The 23,501-nt window shown below is 42.4% G+C and overlaps 1 protein-coding gene across 2 annotated transcripts in view; it reads right to left on the bottom strand.

Moving 5' to 3' along the window:
• Window positions 1–8,798, bottom strand: part of RTKN2 (rhotekin 2) — a 34,285-nt gene extending 25,487 nt beyond the window's left edge. For both annotated transcript variants that reach the window (XM_055719635.1, XM_055719636.1), the window contains exons 1-3: window positions 8,698–8,798; window positions 4,361–4,554; window positions 2,225–2,283 (exon numbers count right to left, since the gene is read on the bottom strand). In XM_055719635.1, coding sequence (XP_055575610.1) covers window positions 2,225–2,283; window positions 4,361–4,554; window positions 8,698–8,739 — 295 coding nt within the window. In that variant the 5' untranslated portion in view covers window positions 8,740–8,798. The remainder of the gene's footprint in view (window positions 1–2,224; window positions 2,284–4,360; window positions 4,555–8,697) is intronic.
• Between the last annotated feature and the right edge of the window lie 14,703 nt (window positions 8,799–23,501).

Genomic DNA, 23,501 nt, shown 5'->3' with positions numbered 1-23,501 from the left:
AATCAGTTTTCAATTCAATTCTTGGATTGAAAGAGCTGCCATTTATCAAGAACAAAGATCAATTTTCATACACCTTAATTTCAGCTATCATTAACTGTAAATCCATCTGGATTCAAATTGGATACATTCAAGCACTACAATTAATCAGATTTAAAGCCAATGATTCCTTTACCAAATTACTTTAAATTATGATTATGCTTTTGATCAACATTTAATGTATTGTCTTTTGACAAAATAATTGATTGGTAAGATAACATAAATTACATAATTTGTTCACACACATGGGGGATAAATAAGTAAAAATAATAGAAGTGTGAAAATCTGTGGATTAGGGAATGCACTCCCCACACAGTATCTGACACAGCTGCTTTCTGTAGGAGTACATTCCTCAGTACTCCTGCATAGCTGTTCCTGAACTTTTGGTGTTGGCCACATGATCACACTTTTTTGTGGTAATAGTCTAAGTTTCTGGCGTGTACTAACCATATGATACACTAACATATTTATAAGTGGATGGATTACTTTCCCCTAAAAAAAAATTCTGTATCTTCAATTCTGAAATCACACGCCCTGTCATATTGCATAGACTACCACTCACTCCTCATTTCCAACCTCTCCCAGACAATTCAGTCACGACGTCTCCTGATTCACACTGCTTGTATTTGCAACTGCCTTCTCCACAAGGCAGGCACATGCACATGCATGCCTTCCAACCGTGCAGGGCAACTCCAGTTGCAAATCCACTGAAGGTCGGCATACAAGAAGAGAAACGCAGCATGCCCAATGTGGTACACAAGGATTGTGCAAGACAGGGAAATAATGGGGCATTACAGATGTGAACATACTGGAGCTGTGGAAGCAAACAGGGCCTGATTTGGCAAGCTAAATAGACACAGGGTAATGGGTCAGAGGACAACACAAGGAGGAAGCAGGAGGCATGTATTAATGTCATCTCAGGATCTCCCAATCACGTGCCTTGCCCAGAGGCTCCTGCCCTTGCCAAGCATGAACAAGCCTGTCCTGACAGCTACTTCTCATGTACCCCAGTTCTCTGCTTCTCAGGCACACACAGTGGAAAATAAGGAGTTTATAACAGGCGAGCTATAGAAAGCATAAATCTCCCAGCAGAGACCAAGAAGAATGTTTAGGCTTTCCTGCTGGAAACTGGACCTGGCTAGGCTTCCTGACATAAGTATCTGAAGAGGGGCAAGGCATGGAAGCATCCCAGCACTCACAGATTTGAGTTCACAATGAGGGAGTTGATGCCTCTTTCTCTTCTTTGCCTTCATCCTTGCCATGCTTTTGAGGATCATAACCTCATTTGAGAGCCACTAGGTTAGTAACAGGACACAATATTCTCTTGTCCCATCAAAAGAAACTAGCTAAATGTTTCATATCCTAAAGAATTTTTTCATACTAGAAACAGAGTCCTTACACAATTCTGATTTCCTAAAAACAACAGAAGTCTATTGTAAGATCATAAAGTCTTCACTGCAGACAACTCTATAAATCCAAAGAAAGGTGCAACCACAGCACAGACAGGCAAACAGATGCTTTCATCCAACTACCATAAGGAGGAAAGACAGATACACATTCTGCAAACAGCTGTGTTGGCAGAAAACATTATTGAACCTTGTGCTCATCACTCTTCTCCTACTAGAAGTTACCTTGCTTAAAGATATGTCAAAATATGCAGAATTAACTTACACAGTTTAGGTAGTGAGCCCTTATACATTTTTTTCAATGAAGCAAGTCAGGGAGCATAAACAGATCTGTTAGCAAAGCTAGCTGAACAGCCACAATGAACAACTACAGGAATGCTGAATGTAGTAACACCCACTATTGGCATAGGCAAAACCATAATAAATTCATAGTGCTGAAGTTTGAGAACAGGCTGGGAAACAGTGCATCAGCCTACTGGAAATCACTGTTAAATATTCTTGCTACTAGTTTGCATTGAAGCCATACCACTATACCTTTGCTGTAGTAATGTAATCTGCATTAACTAAATAACATTTGAACACTAGTTATAATGGAAATACCAGGTAGAATCTTCAAAAGCATGTGTGACTTAAATTCTCTTGTGCTTCAAAGGCACCTGTGTTTTTATGCCCCTGAACCACATACACACTTTAAAAATACTATCTGGTTTGTATAGTTTGTATTACAAGTTACTGTCCAGCCACTTTGCTCCTGTAATTACAGTGACTACCTAGTCGCTTACCTGATATAGCAACTTTTGCTTTGCATGCCACCCGGTCTTTTGTCCCATTTTCTGAAGACCTGCCAAAGAGAAGAAAAGAAAAATGAGGTTTGAGATCTGTGCATTTAGACTTCTAAAACTCAACCCTTTAAACATTAAAGTGTCAGGGTGTTCACATTATAGCTCATTTCAAATGCTTTTCTTTAAAGTTAAATTTGGTATCTCAGGTTTAAGATATGAGTCATTAGATTCTTGAGAATAATCTGGAAGGAAGGTACACCATCAATTTTCTTAATTCCCTAGAATATTCTACTCCAAAGCTTATTTAACCTGGGTATTAAAAACACAAGTAGATTCATCTTCCTTGTCTTTTACAGCTCCAACAGAATCAAATACGTTATCAACTTTTCCCCTTCTGCACACATCAATAAATAAACAACTTGATTTATCAGTTCTATTACTGGTTAGAGAATTGCCACCTCCTCTATTAACAGAGGCCAATTACAAAATGTTGCATTGTTAATATCATTATTTTACATGCAGGCAGGCAGTTTGCTAAGTAGCCACGGTGTAGATCTCAAGGTCAACCTCAAATTGAATGAAAAAAATCTGGTGATAATGAGTAACAATAGAGTGCTCTCCTTATATCTGCCACTGTTCCTAACTCTAAGCAAATAAGGTGAAATGAAAATTTCTATCTGCTATCAGTATCTTGACTTCCAGAAGCAGTTATAATATCTTCACAACTCACAGATTACAGACCAATGTAACAAGAAACAGGGATAAAATTAATCTGAAAACCCTAGAATTTTCTTTCTCAGCCATCATCATCTTATCTGATAAAGCTTTAACCGAACTCCAGTCTTGAGCAAATACTGAAAAAAGAACTGCAAACGCACTACCAGCTACCAAAGTTATGATCTAAATGGCAGAGAAATAACTTCACAGCACACATCCCTTCTAATGACCTCCACTGACAATTCAAAGGACCCCTTAAGACAGAATTCTAAACAACGCATGACAGACACAAACCCAGTAAACAATACAGCTGACTGACTGTAAGAAAACAATCTAGCTGTTCAGATAGATCTCCAAGTATCTCTGTCCTGTTCTGGACATGTGCCATCATCATTCTGTGGTCACTGACATCAAAGACCAGGAGTTGAGTAAACCAGCATATATACCTGCTTGATATTATTCCATCTTTAAAAACATAAATAAAAGATGAATCACTATAAAGTCTTCATCTTAGTAGGAAAAAGCAATACAACTGCAATAATTACAGAATACCACACGTTATAAGTGCTAGTTTTCCAAATCAGTTTTCATGGTAATAGTTGATATAATCAGAAAATGCAGTTCTTTCCTTCAATAAATTTCTCCTGTAACACCACATTACTGAAAGAAAAAAGCAGCAGGACTGTTCCTATAGTTTAATTAAATGGATCTAAGCATAAACTTGAAGAGTTTCTATGCTAGATTGCAATATAATATTTCATTAAAGTAATAACCTGAGAGCAACAGTGCCTCTGCACCATGATTCTCAACATTACACACAAAATATATTCCATTAGGCAAAAAATTATAACATTATTCAAATAAACCACGTATACTTTAGCTCATTCAGGAGTTATAATGTGAGAATATTTTCAACTAAACTGATTTTTCTTCATATTTATTGTCGTGTTTATTACTTTGCTGTAGTTAACAGAACTGGCCAGTAGAGGGTACCAATTAACCATAATGATTCCACCATTAAAGAAACCTTAAGAACAATGGAAAGAATGAAAAGTAGAAATAGCTGTATTCTGACTTGGATAGTTTTGTTTATTTCCTTCAGATTTGGCTAGGTATATTTTTGTATGCTAAAGGTAATCAAGACAATATGACTATTACGTTACCTGATACTCAGATGCTGAATAATAGTTTAATGTCAATAACAGAATCTACCCAGAAAAATATGACTTTATTTTCTAAAGTGAAAAAAAAAAGATACTGGAATGGTCTTATAAAGCAATGTTTTAAGGCAGCAATAACACATGCTTGTACAGGGGAAGACAGAAGAAAGGGTTTAAATCCACTTTCCTAGACAGGCTGCTAAGAATTCACGTAAGCAATGCTTCATAATGCTCCACTTGAATTTGAGCTGTTACTCACCGCTCAGTTCTGCGGGAGACTGGCTCTTCTTGGTGCTGCAGCTCTGTCCTGTATGCACGTATACGGGCATTGCAAACCATCAGGTTTTTAACTGCTTGCAAGAGCTGGTCTTTTTGTGTGCTCACTTGAAGTAGCTTACAGATGCCTTCTCGCATGCGGATTTCAAAGTCAATCTTCTCTTGGATGTTGCATTCCTAGATATGAAAAACAAACAAACAAAGGACTAAACAAAACTCCACATAAAAATATCCTGAATTTTTGACAAGCTCTACTTATTCCCCAAATAACAATATCCTGAATTTTTTACAAGCTCGACTTATTTCACAGTTGGGATAGATAATTCCAGGTTTTAATTCCATGGAGACATTATAATGGTTACTAAACATACAATTATGTTTCTCTTTTCAGGAACCAAGGGGTTAAAACACAGGATGTAACAGATTCACTATATCCATTATACATGCAAATTACAAACCAGGTAATAACATTAACTCACCATAGCAGCCGAAAGTTACTAAAAATTACGCGCCTCGATGTGTTATTCATAGGATAACATCTGGTCCCCTCATATGGTTATTAAGAGACCTAACCGAACAAAGCTTGTAGATTAACACCCCACTTTTTACTTTGATCCCTACTAAAGTAAACTCTAAATTGAGGAAAATGTCCGAAATATTTTACATCAGAAATTCGACCTCATTACTTCTTTGGCCATCTTAAAGAGGGTTTTAAAAAGTGGTTTTTACACTTCTGGTTGATATAAAATTCAAGTAACATGTGAAGTAAAACAAGGAGAATACCCCAATACCTGACTATTTCAGGCCGTGAACTGAAAGTCAGACTGCTGTGGTAGCTTCAACACTACACAAGGATCACACCCTGCCTGACAGCACAGCCATGCACACTCCTCATTCAAAAGCATGCCGTAAGACAGACTTGCCTGTCAAGTCATTAGAATTCTGCATCACTGTTTTTTTGAAGGAGTTGAGTTTTTTAAGGCATAAAAACTTCAGGGAAGTCAACTTTTTCCTACCAACTTTCAGAGAAAACAAACATTTATAAATGTGCATTATTCTTCACTTGCAACTTCAAAGAAGTCAATCCACACCAAGCCAGAAGGTAATTAAGGTGAAGGATCACAGTTTGCTGTCTTCTAAAGGTGTGCTAGATGCCATGGATGACTCTGATACACATTTCCTTGTTATGTGGCAATCCCTGGCCAAACCAAACACTTCCAACACAAAAACCAGAGCATTGTCACTGTACTGAAGGGTTCCATTGCAAGTACATTGCAAGTTGGTGATGGGTGATGCTTTTTCACCACTGAGCAAGAGTGTCCCAGCTACCTTTGGAATTAAAAGCATTGTGCCCATTTTTCAGTATTACAGTACATCTGAACTCAAAACAAGTGCTTTGGGGATGGATCTGTAAGTTGACTGAAACTCATGGTACAGTAATTTGCATTCACAAGTTCAGTATTTCAGCTGCTAGAAAAGTGCTGGCAAGCGCTCTCCCTCAAGTGCCTAAACAGGACAGAAACAACAGGGAGCTAATTCCCCCCCAACTCAAGTACCTGAGAAATCCAGAACCCATGAAAGGGGTAACATGGACAATTTTCTGCTTTACCATTAGCTGCCTTTGACATGAGAAAGTGACCCTTCATAGCAGTCACAATAGGCAGGTGAAAGATCGCTACATAGTCACCACCCATTCCCTTCCAACTTGGCAGGAGTAGGTTTTATTGTTTTTCAAGGCCTTATGCCATAATGTAAAGATATATATATAAAGTTTCAGCTGCTGTTCCATCTGTTCACAAAGCACTTCTCCTTCCAAACCACCCTCCTTTGTTACCCTAAAGGAAAAGTAGCTCTGGTCCATAACCCACACTCAGCACCAGCACAGCAACATGTTCAAGTTGTAATACTCTACTAGACAGCATCTGAAACAAAGCTGATTCCCAGCCACCTCAGAACTCCATTATAAAAACCCAAAGGCTATGAGATCCCTCCAGTGGTATAAGCCTCTCATTCTATCTCCCACCTCTTCTGCTACAGACAGCAAGTTCATTCTTGCTAAAACAGGACCTAGAGCAGTACAGAAGGTTCTTCCACCCCACATCAAGAGCCAGCAAGTTGCTAAGCCCCCATACACAAACATAGTTTCTCATTTGCCTCAGGTAATAAAGGAGGTAGGTTCCATTCCCCTCCAAGATAATAAAGATCCCCGGATTGTGTAATCAGGCAAAGTAGGACAAATATGTTCTCACCATGTGACTAGATTGTCTTAAATGCTGGCAAATTCAGTAGAACACTAATGATGACTAGACACCACCATGAAGGAAGGCACTAATAAAAGCACAGAAGACTCTCCAGAAACCAAGAACTCTCACGAGAGTTAAAGACCCCATGAGAAATGTCTGGAACATGCACAGGTTACTATGACACAGGTGCTCTGGCACCAGTGGGTTGTTCATGATGAATTGCTCCCAAAGCTCACATCAGAGACGTTTTCCATTGAAGTTCTGCTGGTATTCCCTACAGGCAATATACGAAGGCCTGGGACCCAGTATGACACCACAGACTTACCTGGTTTTCCTCCTCATGGTTTTGCTTTCTAAAGTTTCAACCACAACCAGTGCAGGATAAAACAGTGCACCAGCACCTCCATACCCCCAGCACCTGCTTCTCTATCCACACTTTTCCTCAGCGCTCATCCCAAAGGGAGCAGCGAATAGCTTTCATCAAGCTTCTTTTATTCTGAGTCAAATACTACACAGCTATGAAAAGCTAAGCAAGGCCCACACCTGCCCCTGAGAAATCACTACTCATTCTTTGAGCCTAAATCAATACATCAGCTGTTACAAAACTGAATTTCATCTCAGCTGATGAACTTGCCCCTAACATTTCCCAGGGTAACAGGCCTCTGCACTGATCTAGCACAGACCACAGCTCCTCTCCAGGTCTATCACCTGGTACGTAAATATGGTGAGGAAATAAACTCTCCTAGTTTGGGGCATCTGCACATACCCATATGGAGGCTTTCAGAACTACACAAAGGATTTAGTCCATGCTATGTCTCAGCCAGACCCGCGTAAAATGTTCTGTAATAGCATTAAATAGTTGTTGGGCCACAGCTTAAATAATTGCACTATATAAATCTCATCTGAAGGAATCGCTTAGCAGCCAGATTTGGAATGCATGAAGCTCTGTGCCTCTACAACAACAAAAAAAAAACACCACACCACATGGTCAGCGCTTTTTTTTTCCTCTTTCCAGTTTCTTCCAAAAATGTAAGCGCACCATCTGGACTTGGAGGAATGACACAGCACTGTTTTGCCATATGCTGTCTACTAACGCACCATTTCCCTCGTGGTCTCCATCCTTCCCCTACCAGCAGCAGCATAACCCAGCTGAGATTACTAACAGCTGTTGAGATTTTGCAGCCCCATACTGAGGAACTGCCCAAGCAATGCTTTCTGAAAGAGTCTTTGTATTACCTACCTAAGTATACCTAGAATATAAGAAATGTTAAAGGATTTCTAGTTTTACGTAGGTGATGGAGTGACAAAACAAACAAATTCAACAACAGCTAAGAAAAATGGTATGGATGCTGCTGGAGGCTGGACAGACTGAAATTTTACTTTATTTAATTGGTATTAATTAATAATACAGGCTTTCATAACCTTACTCCAAGGTATACTTCTGATTTGTTACCACAGAGGCTTACATCTAAAGCCCACAGGCCTACTGTATTTATTTAAAATAAGCAAGCAGTCAGGCAGCAAGTATTCTAAAACAGAGGCTGCAAAGTCAAGATACCAGCTTGGCAACCCTCCTAGCCAGACAGAGGAGCAGTACGCGCTGCAACCGACGGCAACAGCTCTGCAGACACAGCTGAGTTCAACTAATGCAGGCTTTTAAGGTACTCGAAATTTTAAAGACCACCTCATGAACGGGAAAATGAGCGGCTGAGAGACAGAAGAGCTAAAGAGGCGCAGCCTGGCGCTCCGAGGCCCTGCAGGGGACGAGCAGGGCGCTCCGAGCGGCGACCACCTGCCCGGGCTGCCCCCGCCACAGCCAGGCCGCAGGGCCGCCACCGCGCCCAAGCAGCAGCCCCAGGCCGCCGGGACGGACGCGCTGCACCCGGGGGCCGCCCGAGGGAGGGCAGCTGCCGGCACACCGCCGCCGAGCGGCTGCGGGTCGCCACCCGCCCCAGCCGCTAACGGGCGCCACCTGCGCCGGGCCTGCCCCCACGCCGGGCCGGGCCGGGCCGAGCCCGCCCCGCCGCCCCGGCCCGCCCCACGCCGCCTCCCCGCCCGCGGGACCCCCGCGGCTCACCGGCTCCTGGGCCCCAGCGCTCGGCAGGCGCTGCCGCCGCATCCTCCTCAACGGCGCCGCCGTTCAAAACTCCCGCCCCCCGCAACGGCCGCCGCGGCCCCGCCCAACGCCCGCCCCGCCGGCGGCGCGTGGCCGGCCGCGGTTTTGGCCGTGACACGTTGCGGGCCCGCACGCGCGACAGCGGCGGGACGGGGCCGGCTGTGGGGCGCGAACGGCGCGGGCGGCCAGCCCGGCGGGTGGGTCCGCGCCAGCTGCGGCCGTGCCGTGGCGATTAACCGGGCCGGCGGCGGTAACAGCGCCGCGTTACGTAGCTTGAATAGCGAGCGGCGACACCGGCCCTGGCGCCCCGTTTCCATGTCCCTCGTTAATTTACTTCCCTGAAATAGGCCGGTGCCGCTTCGTTCCGGTGGATGTTGATGAAGCGGGTGGCGAGGAGAGGCTTCAGCTGCGTCCCCCAGGGCTGTCCCGGCGCAGGGCTGTCCCGCAGCCACCGCTGCTGGGAAGCCTGCCATGAATTTTTAACCATGCTCTCAGTTCTCTGCAGTTCATTTAATTATGCATTTTTCATACCGTGGTACTTCAACAGCCACGCTAGTAGCATGTATTGCGAACAGTATATTATACTATTATATATTACATAAAAGTGCATTAATTATTCATTGGATTGACGGGAGAGGAATGGGAGCCATCCCTCCTGCTGCTAGTCCTCAGCAGATGCAACAAATGAGCCAAAATAGTGTCTCCCATCCACTCAGCGTCCCTGAGTTGTTAGCTTTCCTCTCCCGAGTGCCTCCCCAGCGGGTGATGGTCACAAGCACGGCTCCTCGTTGCTTTGCACATGGTTGTCAACATTTGCGAGAAGTAAAATGTGCTGGAACAAGTGAGATATACAGTGTTGCTAACAGCTTTCCACGGAAGACAGAAGTCTCCCGGCTAACATATGCTTATTTAAAATATAAGAAAATGCAGTTAGAAAGGAAAATTTGAAAAGCCTTGTTAATTCATCAGGATTTCACATAGGTGCTTGGCACCTCTGCTTGCCCCCTTACACTTAAAACTGGGGCACAAAGAGGGGGGACTAGCCTTCAAGGAAAATCATTAACTCCTGGACCAAAGGTATGTATTCTTTGGTGGAATGCAGAAGACGGGGAGCTCTGCTTCCCTCAGAAGTATTCAAGTCTCACCTTGAGGCAGGGATGGCAGCGACAGCTGCTCAGCAGTTCCTGTCTCCATCTGGGGCCACGTTCCTGAGAGTAAGGAGGCATTCAGGTATTCATGAAATACCTTCATACCATCCTGGAGTCTTCTGCATACCGTTGGCAGGATGCATGCCACAGCCGGGAAGCCCTATCCCTAGGTTTTATATTTATAGACACTATGGTTTTTCCCATTTTTAGACACTCCCCCTGTTCTTTATCTGCTGCGACTTTCTCAAAAGAAGTCTTTCTGCACTACATCCAGTGGAGAAATCCCATCAGGGAGCCAAAAGGCTTTTGCTTAATCAAGGTATGGATCCTTACAAGCTGTGTACGGACAGCCAGGATATCTAAGAGCGGGTTTGAGAGAGATCGAAAGGGGAGTCTCCATGTAATCCTGGTGCTTCAAGCATCCCAGCAGGAGCCTCACGTTCCCATCTCTACTACACAGTTCAGGATTTCAGACACATCAAGAGAGACCCATCAAAAGAGGGGAGAACACAAGATGCCAAATCAGTGCCCCTTTGCTTCACAGTAAGGCGTATCTCTGAAGGTGTGGTCTGACCTCTCCTGAATCAGTCAGGGATGGGATTTGAGCATCAAAAATCTCCCAGGTAGTTTTCTGGGGTACAGAAGAAAAATAGAAACAGGAACAGGTCATGGAGAAACCATTCCTGGAACTGAAAACAAATAAGTGAAAGTCTTAAATTAACTGAACTGCATTATTGTTTTATCAGTCAATGCTTGACCAAAGTAAGCGAGGAAGAGCTTGTTTCAACAAATATCAATGGCTGAAACCTTTTGATGAGTTTTATGTAAACTATGGGAGCAGCTGGAAATGATAGCCTTACTGTAGAGATAAATAATTCTTCTGTCTTACCAAAATTCATTCACCCGGTCACAAGACAGTGTGCTACCACAGAAAACTAATACAACATGTGAAAAAGACACACTGAAACACTTTCCACCCAGTGTCATCCCAGGCAGCTTAGCACTCCAGGTTAGACTCTAGAACAAACCCACTAGTTCAAGTTTTCCAGAAATGCTCCCTGCCAGACTATCAAGAACAGCTGCCTCAGGTGTGCACCAAAGGGTTTTTGTCAAAAGCCAGGGTGGCTACATGGATGCAACAAAAATCGCTGCGAAAGGACAAGTTATGCCCCAACCTATTCCTGGCAATCAACATCTCTAAAGCCATTTTTGCTGGTGGTGTAGACAGCTCCCAGGAATCTCTGGCAGCTTTCCAAGAATTTTAGATGCTAATTAGCATGGTTTTGCAGTACAGTCTGTTCAGCAAATCCTGGTCTTAATAAGTCCCAAAATGTGACTATTGATAGTTTAAAGAGCCCATGCCTGCAGCCCTGACACACTCCTACTGACATTGACTTGAATTGGAACCCTTAAGAAATCAGTGGGAGTTAAATGTGTAGGACTCAGCCCTAATTAACATGAATAGTATCTTCTCAAGCTCAGCGCCTATCTGTTCCTGAGCTGGTTCAAATGCCCAGCTTTCCTCGACGTTAGAAACATGTAACTGCACAGTCTGGCTTCTCACACTCTTGCACCTGCTCCGGCTTTGGTCCTCTTTTGCACTCACTTCCTAGAGGTGTTCCGTTTTTTTTCTTTATAAAATTGAGCTTCATAATTCAGATGACCTGCCAGATGCTTAATTAAAAAATTAAACATGTCACTAAACTTCTAGTCCTTTTTCTTGAAGCAACATGAGACTGAGGCTTTAAAGGGCATTTCTGCAGGTGTACGAGGCAAGATGTTCCCTCCACACTCCAAGCCTAACTACAGCTACCCAGTCCTGCAGCTGCAGCACATACTAATTTGAAATGAAGAAGGCTTTATGCCATCTATATTATCCAGACATTTGGGATTCAGCTAGCAACCGTTCTGCTCCCTAATTTAAGAGTAATCCCAGCAAAGAGCAACAATAAAAAAGGAAGCATTGGTACAGTGGTTTCTTCGCCAGGCAAGCCTCCACCGAAGGGCAAAGAAACCCAAGGTATAACCTACAAACCAAGGAAAATCCTGTGCTGACACTGCTGTGCTCGTGCAGAGAAGCCAGAAGGAGGTAGGGTGAATTAAATAGGGGATCTATATCCTGCCTTCTGGGGTTTCTTAAGCGAAACATTTTTTTTCAGATGAATCACACCTTCACACCATCCTTTTATTTGTGACTCTATTTGCATTGCAAAGCATTTGGCTTCCTTCTAGTATTAGGGAAACTGGATAGCAGAGGAAAGATCATTGTCTATCTAAATCACTGTTCTGCTCAAGCGTTACATCAGCATATTATTTTAAATGTTAGGCCCATCATTTTGGTTTAGCAGGTACAAAATGTCTACACCTACTCTTGACAGCACTGCAATATTTTTCTTAATTTCTTAGTTCCCACAGCTTGCTACACCTACTCCTTGAATATCATCAGAATGTGCCAGTAGAAATCTATTCAATTCCTATTCAGATTTATCCTAAATGGAAATATATGAAGATTTGTACTGGACACATGGAAAAGAACTTGCAAGGTTTTTTATAACTGATTTCTACTTATTTAACTTTAAACTGAAAAGCAAACTGTTGTCATTGACTGCCACTGATTTTGATTACCATGACATATAGATTGATTAAATGGGCAAAGACCCTGGAATTTAGGGTGTTTACCTGAATGCTTACTGAAGCCAGGGTAAGTTAAAATGCAAAATTATTAACCTCGGTAACTCACTTCTTTGTTTCAGCCCACTGACGTGAGTTGAAGTCTTTCCATTCACTTAACTGGGCAGCAAGTTAACATATTGTCCTACAAAACACATTTTTACTGTCATGCACCATCAGTTTTGATTGGATAAGGTGAAAATTAATCATCTGGCCAACAACAGTGAGCTAAAGCCTAACCTACCAAGATGAAAGCAACAGCAAGAGAAAAGTTTGTAGGCTCCATTTTACCTAACTGAGCAGTGTGAAGTAGGTATCTTCTCTAAGGTAGTCATGGAATCAGTCATTGAAGACGTCATCCTAAAACATGCAGGTGCCTAAATTAGCTAGGATGCATCATCCTTACCTTTTTCGGATAATTAGACACATAGCCCAGAATAGCAGAGTAAACTCTTATTATTTCAGGTGTTCTCAGATGAATTTTACCTGAGAGCTTGCCTATCTTGTGCTCAAGGTTTTTTAATATCCTGCAGTCCTTCAACTGCTCTAGTGCTCCACATTGCACTCCAGCCATGCCTCTGTGCAATGCCGTCAACAAAACATTGATGCCAGGTGCTTCAATGAACTATTTTGTTGATCGTTGCGTATTTCTGTAGGATTTCTAAAAGAAACTGTAAAAGGCTGAAAAATTGCAAGGAATTGTTTTTCCTTTTTCCAGATAAGAGTTCAGAAACTGGCTTCTCCCCATACTCCTGATGTCAATCCCATCTTGAAATGCCTCCAGATTAAATTACCGCAGCCTCTTCAAATCACCATATATGAGATAAATGCACTCAAAACACATTACATAACTGAAACAGTAAGTTACAAAAAATCCATCCCCATGTGAATTTAGAAAACAATTTCTGAGATCAAACCTGAAAATCTTAAAAATAAAAATAAACACTGCATGACTTTAAACTGCAGTTTGATGATCCCCTGTGTCTTAAAGTTGCTTATGCGCAGGTTAACTTAGGAAGTGTGGTTAACTGAGGTAGATGAGTCACATGCATTCATCTGTTTCTGCTTGGGAGGCCAGGGCCATCGCATCTGAAGCCAATTCACATGTGGTCCCCACACAAATACAGAATCAACCCCATCAGAAGTATCCTGTTGGACAAGGACCCTCACAGGCGATTGACAGCTTCACTAGAAGCCTTCCTCCAGCTCATAAGACAATGTGGATGCACAGTGCCTAACAAAGCCCGAGTTTTGCAGGTTTGCCCTAATTTTAGAAATTTATATGCTCTCTCTTTTGTATGTGACTTCCTATCTCCACAGCAGTTGAAGGAATGACATTTTCTGTGACTCCTTTCAACATCAAAGTTGGTTGGAATTGGATACTTGGATCCATTGCTAACAGGAGGACATTTACACACACAGAGAAATTATGGTCATACAAAAATGACACTGCTATGTAAACCCTGAGGGGTCCTTTCAGCTGCTCAATATCAAAGGGATGTTCAGTATGAAAAGGACTCCTTAGGGGTTCTGCACTGTCACACCCATATCATACCTTTATACCAGGATTCCTCTGTTGGGTATGCAGTCCTGCTTTGATTTCTTGTGCATTTACTACAGGTGGCATTTGGTGTATGAAATATCCATCTGAGATGGTTGCATGCAAATGTTTGCTGGGCAGCCTGCTGGTGGAAGTCACCATTGTGTCATGGGAGAATCCAAATGGGCACTATATGTTCCAGTTTTAGGGTCAGGTCTGTTACAGTTTTTTTCTAATTGATCTTGCACAGGCAAGTGAAAAGTCACAGGATCATTTAAATGGATTGCCATTTTGAATTTGAAACCGGAATTAAGTGCATGGAGAATATCACAGATCTAAAGATAAACTCCTAGATGAGAAAATAATGACAGAAAATCACCTTCCTGTTGGTAGCCAGAGGACTACCATCTGTTGCTGGGAGAGCAGATGTAAGTCCACTTCTGATAGCAATCTCCCAGGAAAAAAGGAGAGATTCTACAGTTAGCTCTCAGGAACGGCATCAGATTTTTTGTCTGAAGGTGGATACAGGCTGAGTATTTGCAGATGGTCTCTTCTTTTTTTTTTTTTTTTTTTTTTTTTTTTTCCCCACATGTGATTTAGAATATCTCTGCAGAATACAATACTTGGCAAATGGTTTCTGCCTGAAGTGACTTTGTAGTTTGGTCTGATTTTTTCCAAGTAGTGGAGTGTAGGCATCTAGCGAGAGAAAAATGGCACAGCGATGTGGTCTTGAGCCCAAGCAACGTAAGCCACCTGCTGGGCAGCCCCAGGCATTCAGGTTCCCCCTGCACTGCAGCGCTGCTAAGGTAGTAAATAGTGACTGTCCCTTACCAAGGTGCATTTTGAGGTAACAATTGTCCCAAATAACTGAGGCACAACAGCCCGTGTCTGGTAGGACTAGTGAATCAAACACTATTTCTTTGCATTTCACACACTTTTTTGATTGTGTTGATCCTGTCTTAGGGAGGATATTCAAAGGGGCATGGGTAGGAATCTATAGTTTACTGCAAATTCTCACTTTGCCCTAAGAAATGTTTCACATCAGTAAGCAATCAGTTTGTCTCAATAGTTTCCCCAGTTATGCTCAGGGCTGTAACAGTCTATAGCTCTGTAGTTCTTCCTGCCATGTCACAAAGCTATGGTTTTTCCTGCATTATTCCAAGTCCTGAGTTGGGTACCAGCTGCATAAACAGGCATTTGTCATACAAATCAGGCCAGGAAAGAGCGAGCCAAAACAAGAAGGATTAAGGCAAATGTTATTTCATGAAAATAACACAGTAAAAACCAAAGAATATCTCACTACTATCAATATACTTTTGAAAAGCAACATAATAACCATTTGTGGCTGGAAATTTCTATCAGGCATTTTAAGCCTCTGGTCCTTAAGGAAAACCTGGCTTGCAATTATGTCCTGTTTCTCACAGAAACAGATACTGAAACACTATTGAGCAGTTCATCCACTCAAGTGCTTAGATTAAATAAATACATCCATAGGGTTAAAAAGGGATTTAAATTTTTTAGAATTGCCAGTTAATTTTCCATTCCAAGCACCCCTGGTCCCTGTGTCTCCACCAAACTTTCCCCTAAATCCAAACTCGGCTGTGGTTTTCTCCTGCCAGCAGTGACCAGAGGCGAGGCAGTCCCCTCTCCCCCTCAGAGTGCAATAGCACTGTGAAATAACTTGCCTCCGTGAAACCTCAAAAGAGCCATAACGCGACAAAAAACATTTACCATGGCATGGTCAATTCCGGGACTCCACTCAGGGCCATAAGGCTGTTCCTGGGAATAAGTCCAGTGTTAGAGCCTACATCTTTTATACAGGTGATGATTTTTTGCTGAATCACTCCAGTGTTGGATCCGAATTGTCCATTCACATGTAAAAGGGACTAAAATACCTTTTTCCTAAGGCAGAAAGATCTAAGGAGATAAACTTGCTGCAAAGGACACCACGGCCTGTGAACGTTGCACAGCCAAGGTGGTGAGCAGCACACCTTCCTCAAGCTCACCATGGTTTCACTGTGGGAAGCTACTCCAGCTGTTTTTTCTTATTACTCCAGTTCCCCTTGAAGTCAGACCAAGGGGAGGGGATGAGACTGTGCTATATCTATGTTCGCAATGTGCGATGGAAACATTTTTTGCTAATGATAGTATTTTTTGCCTGACAAGACAACCCATTTTTACTCACCATTATGAAAAAGCAGGGGCTGAGTAGCAAGTATAGGTAACATTTTACCTGAGGTTGGTTTGTCAGAGATTTATTTCTATCATCCTTCTAACTGTTTCATGGCCTGTTAAATGAGCTGACACAACACTGCATGTCACTGTTAGCATTTTAAATTATAAATAACGGTAACAATAAATAGCACCTCATGTTTTTACAAGCAATTTCATCTAGAAGAACAAAAATAACTAGTTCTGCCTGAATGCATGCATGACTTACATGCACATATTTACTTGCTTATTTTAAAAACCAATTTGAGTTCTAGGAAGCTATTTCTAGCACTTGATTCTACCCGTGTGTTTGTAGAGCGTCATCAAAATATAATCAGGCTGTTTAAAGAAAACCCAACAAACAGCAAGTAAATTTTTTGTAACAGGTTTTTTAAGCAGCTAATGCAGACCCAAAGGGGAAGTTATCTAAGTCTGACCCGGGACAAAGAGGATCATCTTTTTAAGATAATTCACAAATATGTTTGTGCAAACAGCATTTGTGCACTAAGGCCCACAACAGGCAGTTTTAACCAACAAGTTAAAATCTCTGCTTTCTCTTATTCTTTCCCTGTTCGGGAATGTCTGCCCTGACCCTGTCCATCAAAAATCTCTGCAACACTGAGTCATCCTATTAACATATATAGACATCAGATTTAGTCAGGGAAAACATAAGCGTAAGCAAGCCACTAGCTAACATGAAGACCATTTTTACTTCATTTATTTCATAGTGTGGACACTCACATTACAGTCTTAATGTTTTAAAAATACCCCTGCTCTGTCACAGAGTCTCTTCCAGACGTGTATCAACTTCCATCTTTAAAACGCCAGCCCAGGAGGGAGCTTTGAAAGGCACGAGCAGGTCGTTGCTCCCTGGCTGCCCTGCATGTTGCTCAAAGTCTCTCCCCAAACATGCATCTCTCTCCACACTTTTAGTGAGGAACATGTTCTTTTACACACACGTGTGTTGTTACATCTTCCTACTACACAGGGAAGTACACACTCTTGCTGAATTGATTTAAACAGGCAGTTGGCACCACCAGGCACTGAAGAACACAGAACTTCATTGGCAGGTTTCATGCAGGAAGTACACACATTACTAATCTGAACAGGTTTTTCTCATCACCACCCCAGTCACACAAATTTTTAGGCATTCCTTCTAAATTATCTTACTACTAGGCATCGCTAAGTTGGCGGAGAACAACTATGTCTTTGACCATTTTAGGGGTAATACTTTCATACATAATTGGCACCATATTGCTTTACGTGCTGCCAACTGAATTTTACTGATAGTCATCTCAATAGTTGGCTAGAAAGTCATCCATCACAAACAGGCTTCTCCAGGCTACATCTCTGAGGGCTCAGATTTTTGTAAGAGACAAATTTTTCTCTTGTTGCTAATGATTTCACCTCTGGGCATTTAAAAAACGAATTTACTATCTAACCAAATATCCTGGATTTAGGATAAAATGTTTCCAGAGAGAACAGGAAGCTGACAATGTGCCCTAACTCAAATCCGAGTAGCATGGCAGCTTGCATGTAAGCCTTGGAGAGAAACAGCAGGGGAAATTTTACATGTTGGGAAGGCTCACCTGAGCTTAACATAGGAATTAGTCAATCGAGATGGAAGCAAGCCCCGTTTGGATGGGATCAGTTTGAGCTCTGTTCCTGCTCCCTGTGGGAGGATCCTTGGCTGCAAATTATATAAAGGGAACAGCAATCTGGAGGCAAGAAATTTGAGGAAAAAGATAGGAAGCACCACATCACAATACTTTTTTTTTTCCCTTTGGTGAAGACACATTCTTCCAGTTTCCAGCCTCATATGGAGCTAGAATTATCTAGTCATACAACCTACAAGACCTACTGCCTGAAAGACAGATGTGTATGTGAAAACATCTGTTTTCAGGAATCTTTTTACGTATCAGCTGTTACTTATCTTTCAAATGATAAGTGTTCCTGTGTTTTCATTGCAGATGCAGCAGGGGCAGGGGCAGAATATTTCCCAAGGACTGCACCTTTTACTTAATTTTTCCAAGGATATGTATCTGTTAAAATTAGCTAGAGCATGGTGTTGTCTATTCGTTTGCTACCTGCACATGTATCTTTAGTTCTTTACACTTTTTAGCTCCTGTGAATGAGAACATGTCATTAACTTCGAGCCTTCTTTTGCAAAGAATCTGCTTTGCACATAAAACCACTAGCTGAACCTGCTCACATGCTCACAGTCAGTACCTTCAAAGTGGTCAATACTAAAGATGATCCACCACCCTGCTCTAAGCACTGCAGATTTTGCAATTGCAAAGGGTAGCATTCATTATAACCACAAAAATAAAACTGTCCTTTGAAGGACAATGAGTTCATGCCTCATTTTGCACTACACAAGACATTGTTTTAACATGGGACATTTGGCACAAAACACCAGATGTAAGTAAATACCCATTTCTGCAGCAAGCTAGCACCTAACACTCCCACAATAAACACCATTTAGACTAAGAGCAGGGCTACAGCATGGGACAAGCAATGCCTTGCCTTACTGCTGGCCCCATGTGCTCAGCTGAATTATATTGCCAGAAAAGCTAAAACACGAGAACCAGGCCCTTTCATCTCACTAGTGCTTAAGTGCTCTGTACTTTCCTTCTAAGTCTGTCCCTTTATTGTAGAGCATGTCCACCTTCTCTTCATCATACAGGAAGCCTGTTGGTTTAAGTGAAATCCTCTCCAGTTACTTTGAAAGCCCCATTAATTCCACCCAGTGTCCTGCCTAGTTGCAGGAACCTCCACCTTACCTGTCGTTCCCCCAGGACAGCAATAACTGATCCCCCAGACCTTGACACCCAATGTGAACTAGAAAATGAACTGCTCGTATGAATATCAGAAAGGAGGAGAATAGAGGAAAGAAGTAAGAGCATGAAGGAACAGAAGCAAATTGTCCCTAAACATCCAATAAAATCAAGATACTTTCAGATGGCATTAAAATGCAGGTCTGAACTGTCTTCTGTGTTCCTATGTGATATTTGCTGTCTGTCCTAGTAGGACCAGGTGGAGGTTTTGCCCGTGTGGTTTGGTGTTGGTTGTTGGCTTGTTGTGCATTTTCACATTTTGTTGAGTTAGGCTATACTTCAAAGGCAGATTCCTGACAACTTCGATGTGAGCTGCTATCATATGGCCTTTAGTGGATCTTTTGTCCATAGACGAGGTGAAACATAGTTCTGCCATCCTTTCTCCCTTCTGCAAAAATGCAATTCTCCCCCACTTCAACATGGTCCTTATAACATTGACATAGATACACCAGCACAACGTTCCCACCTAAGAGAAGAATTCCCTACTTGGTATTTGCAAGCAAATAAATACACTCTGACATCATTTTCCATCACATAAGGGCTCTTTAAAGAGGCATGAAAAATGATGCACTCCTGAACATGGCCACTTGCTGTGCCTTCCCCATGACTCTGATACGCCTATTCAAAGCCAAGTGCAAACTCCAGAAGAAGGCAATACCTTTGCTTTAAAGGTAACTGGCTCTCACCTCCCTGACAAAAGAGACAGCTGCAAAAAGCAGAGTCCCTTCTGCCCCTGGTACAGATGTCAGGGATGTGGCAGAACAGCAGAAGGGGAAGCACAGCCCCACTGCTTCCCACAGGGCTTGGGACTGCTTTCCCATGTGCTTGGATATGGCAGCAGACTGAATTTGCCACCACAGCTTAACACTGTTCTTTTTATGTCTCTACTTATGTAAATTAAAAACCTTTAAAACCCCAGTGCATAGGATTAGGCACCAAAGCAGCTAATTAGTTATAGATGGCAATTCTCAGTGCTTTTATGGCCTTTTGGGGCACTTTTTTCAGTTGGGAAATGCGTGATTTATTTCACATGCAATTCCTCAAATGTGGAAGGCATGTGGTATAAACTTTTAATAAGCGATGTTCCTTACCATCCGGTGTCCATCGCAGAAAGAACACTATCAGAATAAATAGCTTGAAATCCTGCTTTGATGGCATGCTTTGTACTTTTCTTTCCTTTGGAGAAAATGTCTATATTTTAATAAGTCCCAATGAGGGAAAGGCTTCGCTGTAGGCAGAAATCTTTCTTTAAAGATATTCTGACATTTTTTTTGCTGTCTTTCAGTCTCTTTTTTTGAGTGGGGCAGCCTCTTCCAAAACCAAATCACCCCCTTTCTGCTGCAGACTGCATCTCATTTCAGAAGAGCTCTAGGAACAGCAATTGCTGTACACCTTTCTGCTCTCTTCTGTCTTCTTTCAGTACATAAATCTGGTAGCTAATCCCACAATTGATACCTGAACGGGAACTCATGTGCTGCACAGAGCTGGCTTACGCCAGGCCAGTTTGTTGCAGCCATATAAAACATCCTGTCCCAGGTAGAGAACTGTGCTAAGGTTTGTCCCTTGCTGCCACCAGCAACGTCCTGACCCTGTTCAGCTGCTGTTAGTTGTCCCCAAGTACCAGATCTCAAGGTCCCAGTGCTGTTGCCAGAGAGGCTGCTACACTGTGGAAGATTTCAAAAGGCTGCCAGCATGAGGAGCAGGAGTGAGATGGCTTTGTTAAAAGGCTCCAGCTCATTCTTGTGCACATTACAACTTAGACTTTCATCCACCGATGAAAGTTCCCCTTCAAAATAAGCACAGTAAAGAGTAACGCAGTTGGAAGGCGATTCCCCCCAACTTCTCCTCTCTCTCTCAAGGCATCAGTTATATTTTGTTTATCCTCCTAACAGAAGTAACTTTTTTTGAGGAAAAATCCCGATGGCGGAAGTGCAGGCCGGACCCACTGCTGGCACTCCTCCCCACCTCTTTCCTCTCCTGTCTTTTGGAAAATATGCCTGTCGCCATCTCACACATGACAGCTCTCACCAGGTATGGGCTAAATGGTGCAAATTAACCCAGAAGAGAACACTTTGTTCTCTTTTTCACCCAGAAAGGCACACAACAGTATGGGTAGAGAAGAGGAAAGCTAAATAACTTCCTGGAGTCAGCTCCTGTCAGGCTTTACCTATGGGAACACTAGCGAGTTCAGAGAGTTTGCAGAAAGTCTGGAACCTGATTGCAAAAAGCTGGGTGGGATACGCTGCTCCAGAACCAAGAGCACTCTCACAGCACGCTGCCTCTCTTGTTGCTGTGACAACGAAACTCATTTGAAAACACAGACTTAACTCTTTTTTTCTTTTTTTTTTTTAATTTCAAAAGACAGTAAATTAACTTTCAGTGATCAGATTGAAGCCCCCTGGAAAGAGGAGAAGGCAATAACAAAGCAGCACCAGTCATGCAAACGCAGTAAGTATATTCACGGTCTCCTTCCTGGTCTCCTTCCCGCTCACTCTCTTTGCAAGCAAAGTGCTACTCAATCAGTATGCTAGAAATGCACGACAGAAAGTCTCTTTCCTACTGGGTGGGTATGAGTGCCTGCGGCAGTAAAACAAACTTTGTTGTATGTCTGATGTATCCTGAATATATCTGCATGCAAAGCTAATATGAATCCCAGTATAAGGCACCACTACTATAAAAATCACTAAAAGACTTCTTTCAAGTTTCTAAGGTCTTTCCACAGATTTTACTACTCACTTGTTACTTCCTCTCAATAAACAGAGAGGAGATGGTAAATATTTAATGCAGTTAAGTTTCAGTAACTCGAATTATCATGTCCATTTGTGGTTCAGGCTCAAACACCACAAAAAACATGGCATTTCCCAGCATACAAATTAACTGAGCTGAACAGGCATACCTATTTCTGGCACAGCTTCTACAGCAGAACAGGGGGACCGTGCTACTTGCCAGAGCCCGACTCACAATCCCATCTGTACACAGTGGTAATGGATGTGCAGTTGTGCGCATCTATCTTTATATACCCATACATAGTTTAGTAAAGCTTTCCCAACAGAAACTCTGTGCAGATTCATGTCACCTATAAATCGGCTAGATCACACAATGAAGACTTGGGTGGGGAGTGTGGGCATGAAAGGGGAGAGAGAAAAAAATTCTGACTCGCCTTTCCAAAGCAAACCAGTAAACAAACCAGGGAAATCAGAGGCTGCTGAATGCAGCCAAAGTGATTTTTGTGAATCCAGTTTTAAGCCACATGAAAAAGGCCCCCATAAACACATCAGTATTGCAAGCCTGAAGGGGAAAGTGGCTGCAAATGAAAACAAAACTGGCTCACCTATTTTCCTTGTGCAGGATGAGAAAAAAAATCAGAAGACAAACAACTACGATAAATCTTGCAAAGCAAACTGATTTTATAAAACTCCTTTTTCTAGCCACCTTCAGTAAAATGGAATTATCAGCCAAACAAAATTTACTTCATTTTTGGAAATTTGACTTTTAAGCCTGTAGGAACCCTCAAAATAGGATGAGGTCAGATAATCAGTCTCCACCCAAAATCAGCCACTACGGGACCCAGTGTAGCAGACACAGATCACTACCTGAAAAAAGCTGAATATTCTACCTTCCTTGCAATACCAGGCAGGCTGGTACATGCTGGTTTCATTTAAGTAATGTTTATCCTTCTGGAAATCTTATTGCAAAGTGTTTAAAGAGATCTTGAAAGAGAGAGATGCATACAAATAAACTGGATAATGCCTCCCCAGCACTTGGCAAAATTTCAGATGAGTCATACATTATGACTGTGTAAATTCTGGGTTTCTGTCAGTAATAGTGTTAGATTCTACCCACTCCAGATTTAAACCACAGGGGATGAAGCTGAGACATGTAGTGGTTGATGTACGTCTTCCACTGTAAAACGCACACTTACTGATATATCAAAGGGAGACTGTTCCTGTCTGAATGCTGACAGAACAACTGAACCGCACATCCAAACTGGGGACATCAGGAGTAGGTAACTGAGGAGTTGGATCCCAATCTAGCAAAACAAGTATTTAGAGAGAGAAATCTTGAAGGAAGAATTGCTGGGGTTGATAGTTGCTGGATTTCAGACCTAACTGACCACAAACATGTAGCTTAGGCTACAGATCAATGGGCTCCTTCAAAGCCATCAACATCTTCTGTTCCCAAGACCATGAAGGCTCTCATTACCATCAGCTGGAGGGGGTGGGTGGGTGTCAGCTCTTCTAAATGTAGATGGAGCCTCAGGTAGCATCCCACCAGGCAACTTCGCTTCACTTGTATAGCATTCATCTACACCTCTGAACGTCAGTACTGACAACCTTCCCCTGATGTGGAAGAGAGGGT

Source organism: Falco cherrug, chromosome 9, assembly GCF_023634085.1.
Source record: "Falco cherrug isolate bFalChe1 chromosome 9, bFalChe1.pri, whole genome shotgun sequence".
NCBI classification, from domain to species: Eukaryota; Metazoa; Chordata; class Aves; order Falconiformes; family Falconidae; genus Falco; species Falco cherrug.
The sequence above is the reverse complement of the archived record's forward strand: the minus strand, read 5'-3'. Positions and strand labels throughout refer to the sequence as shown.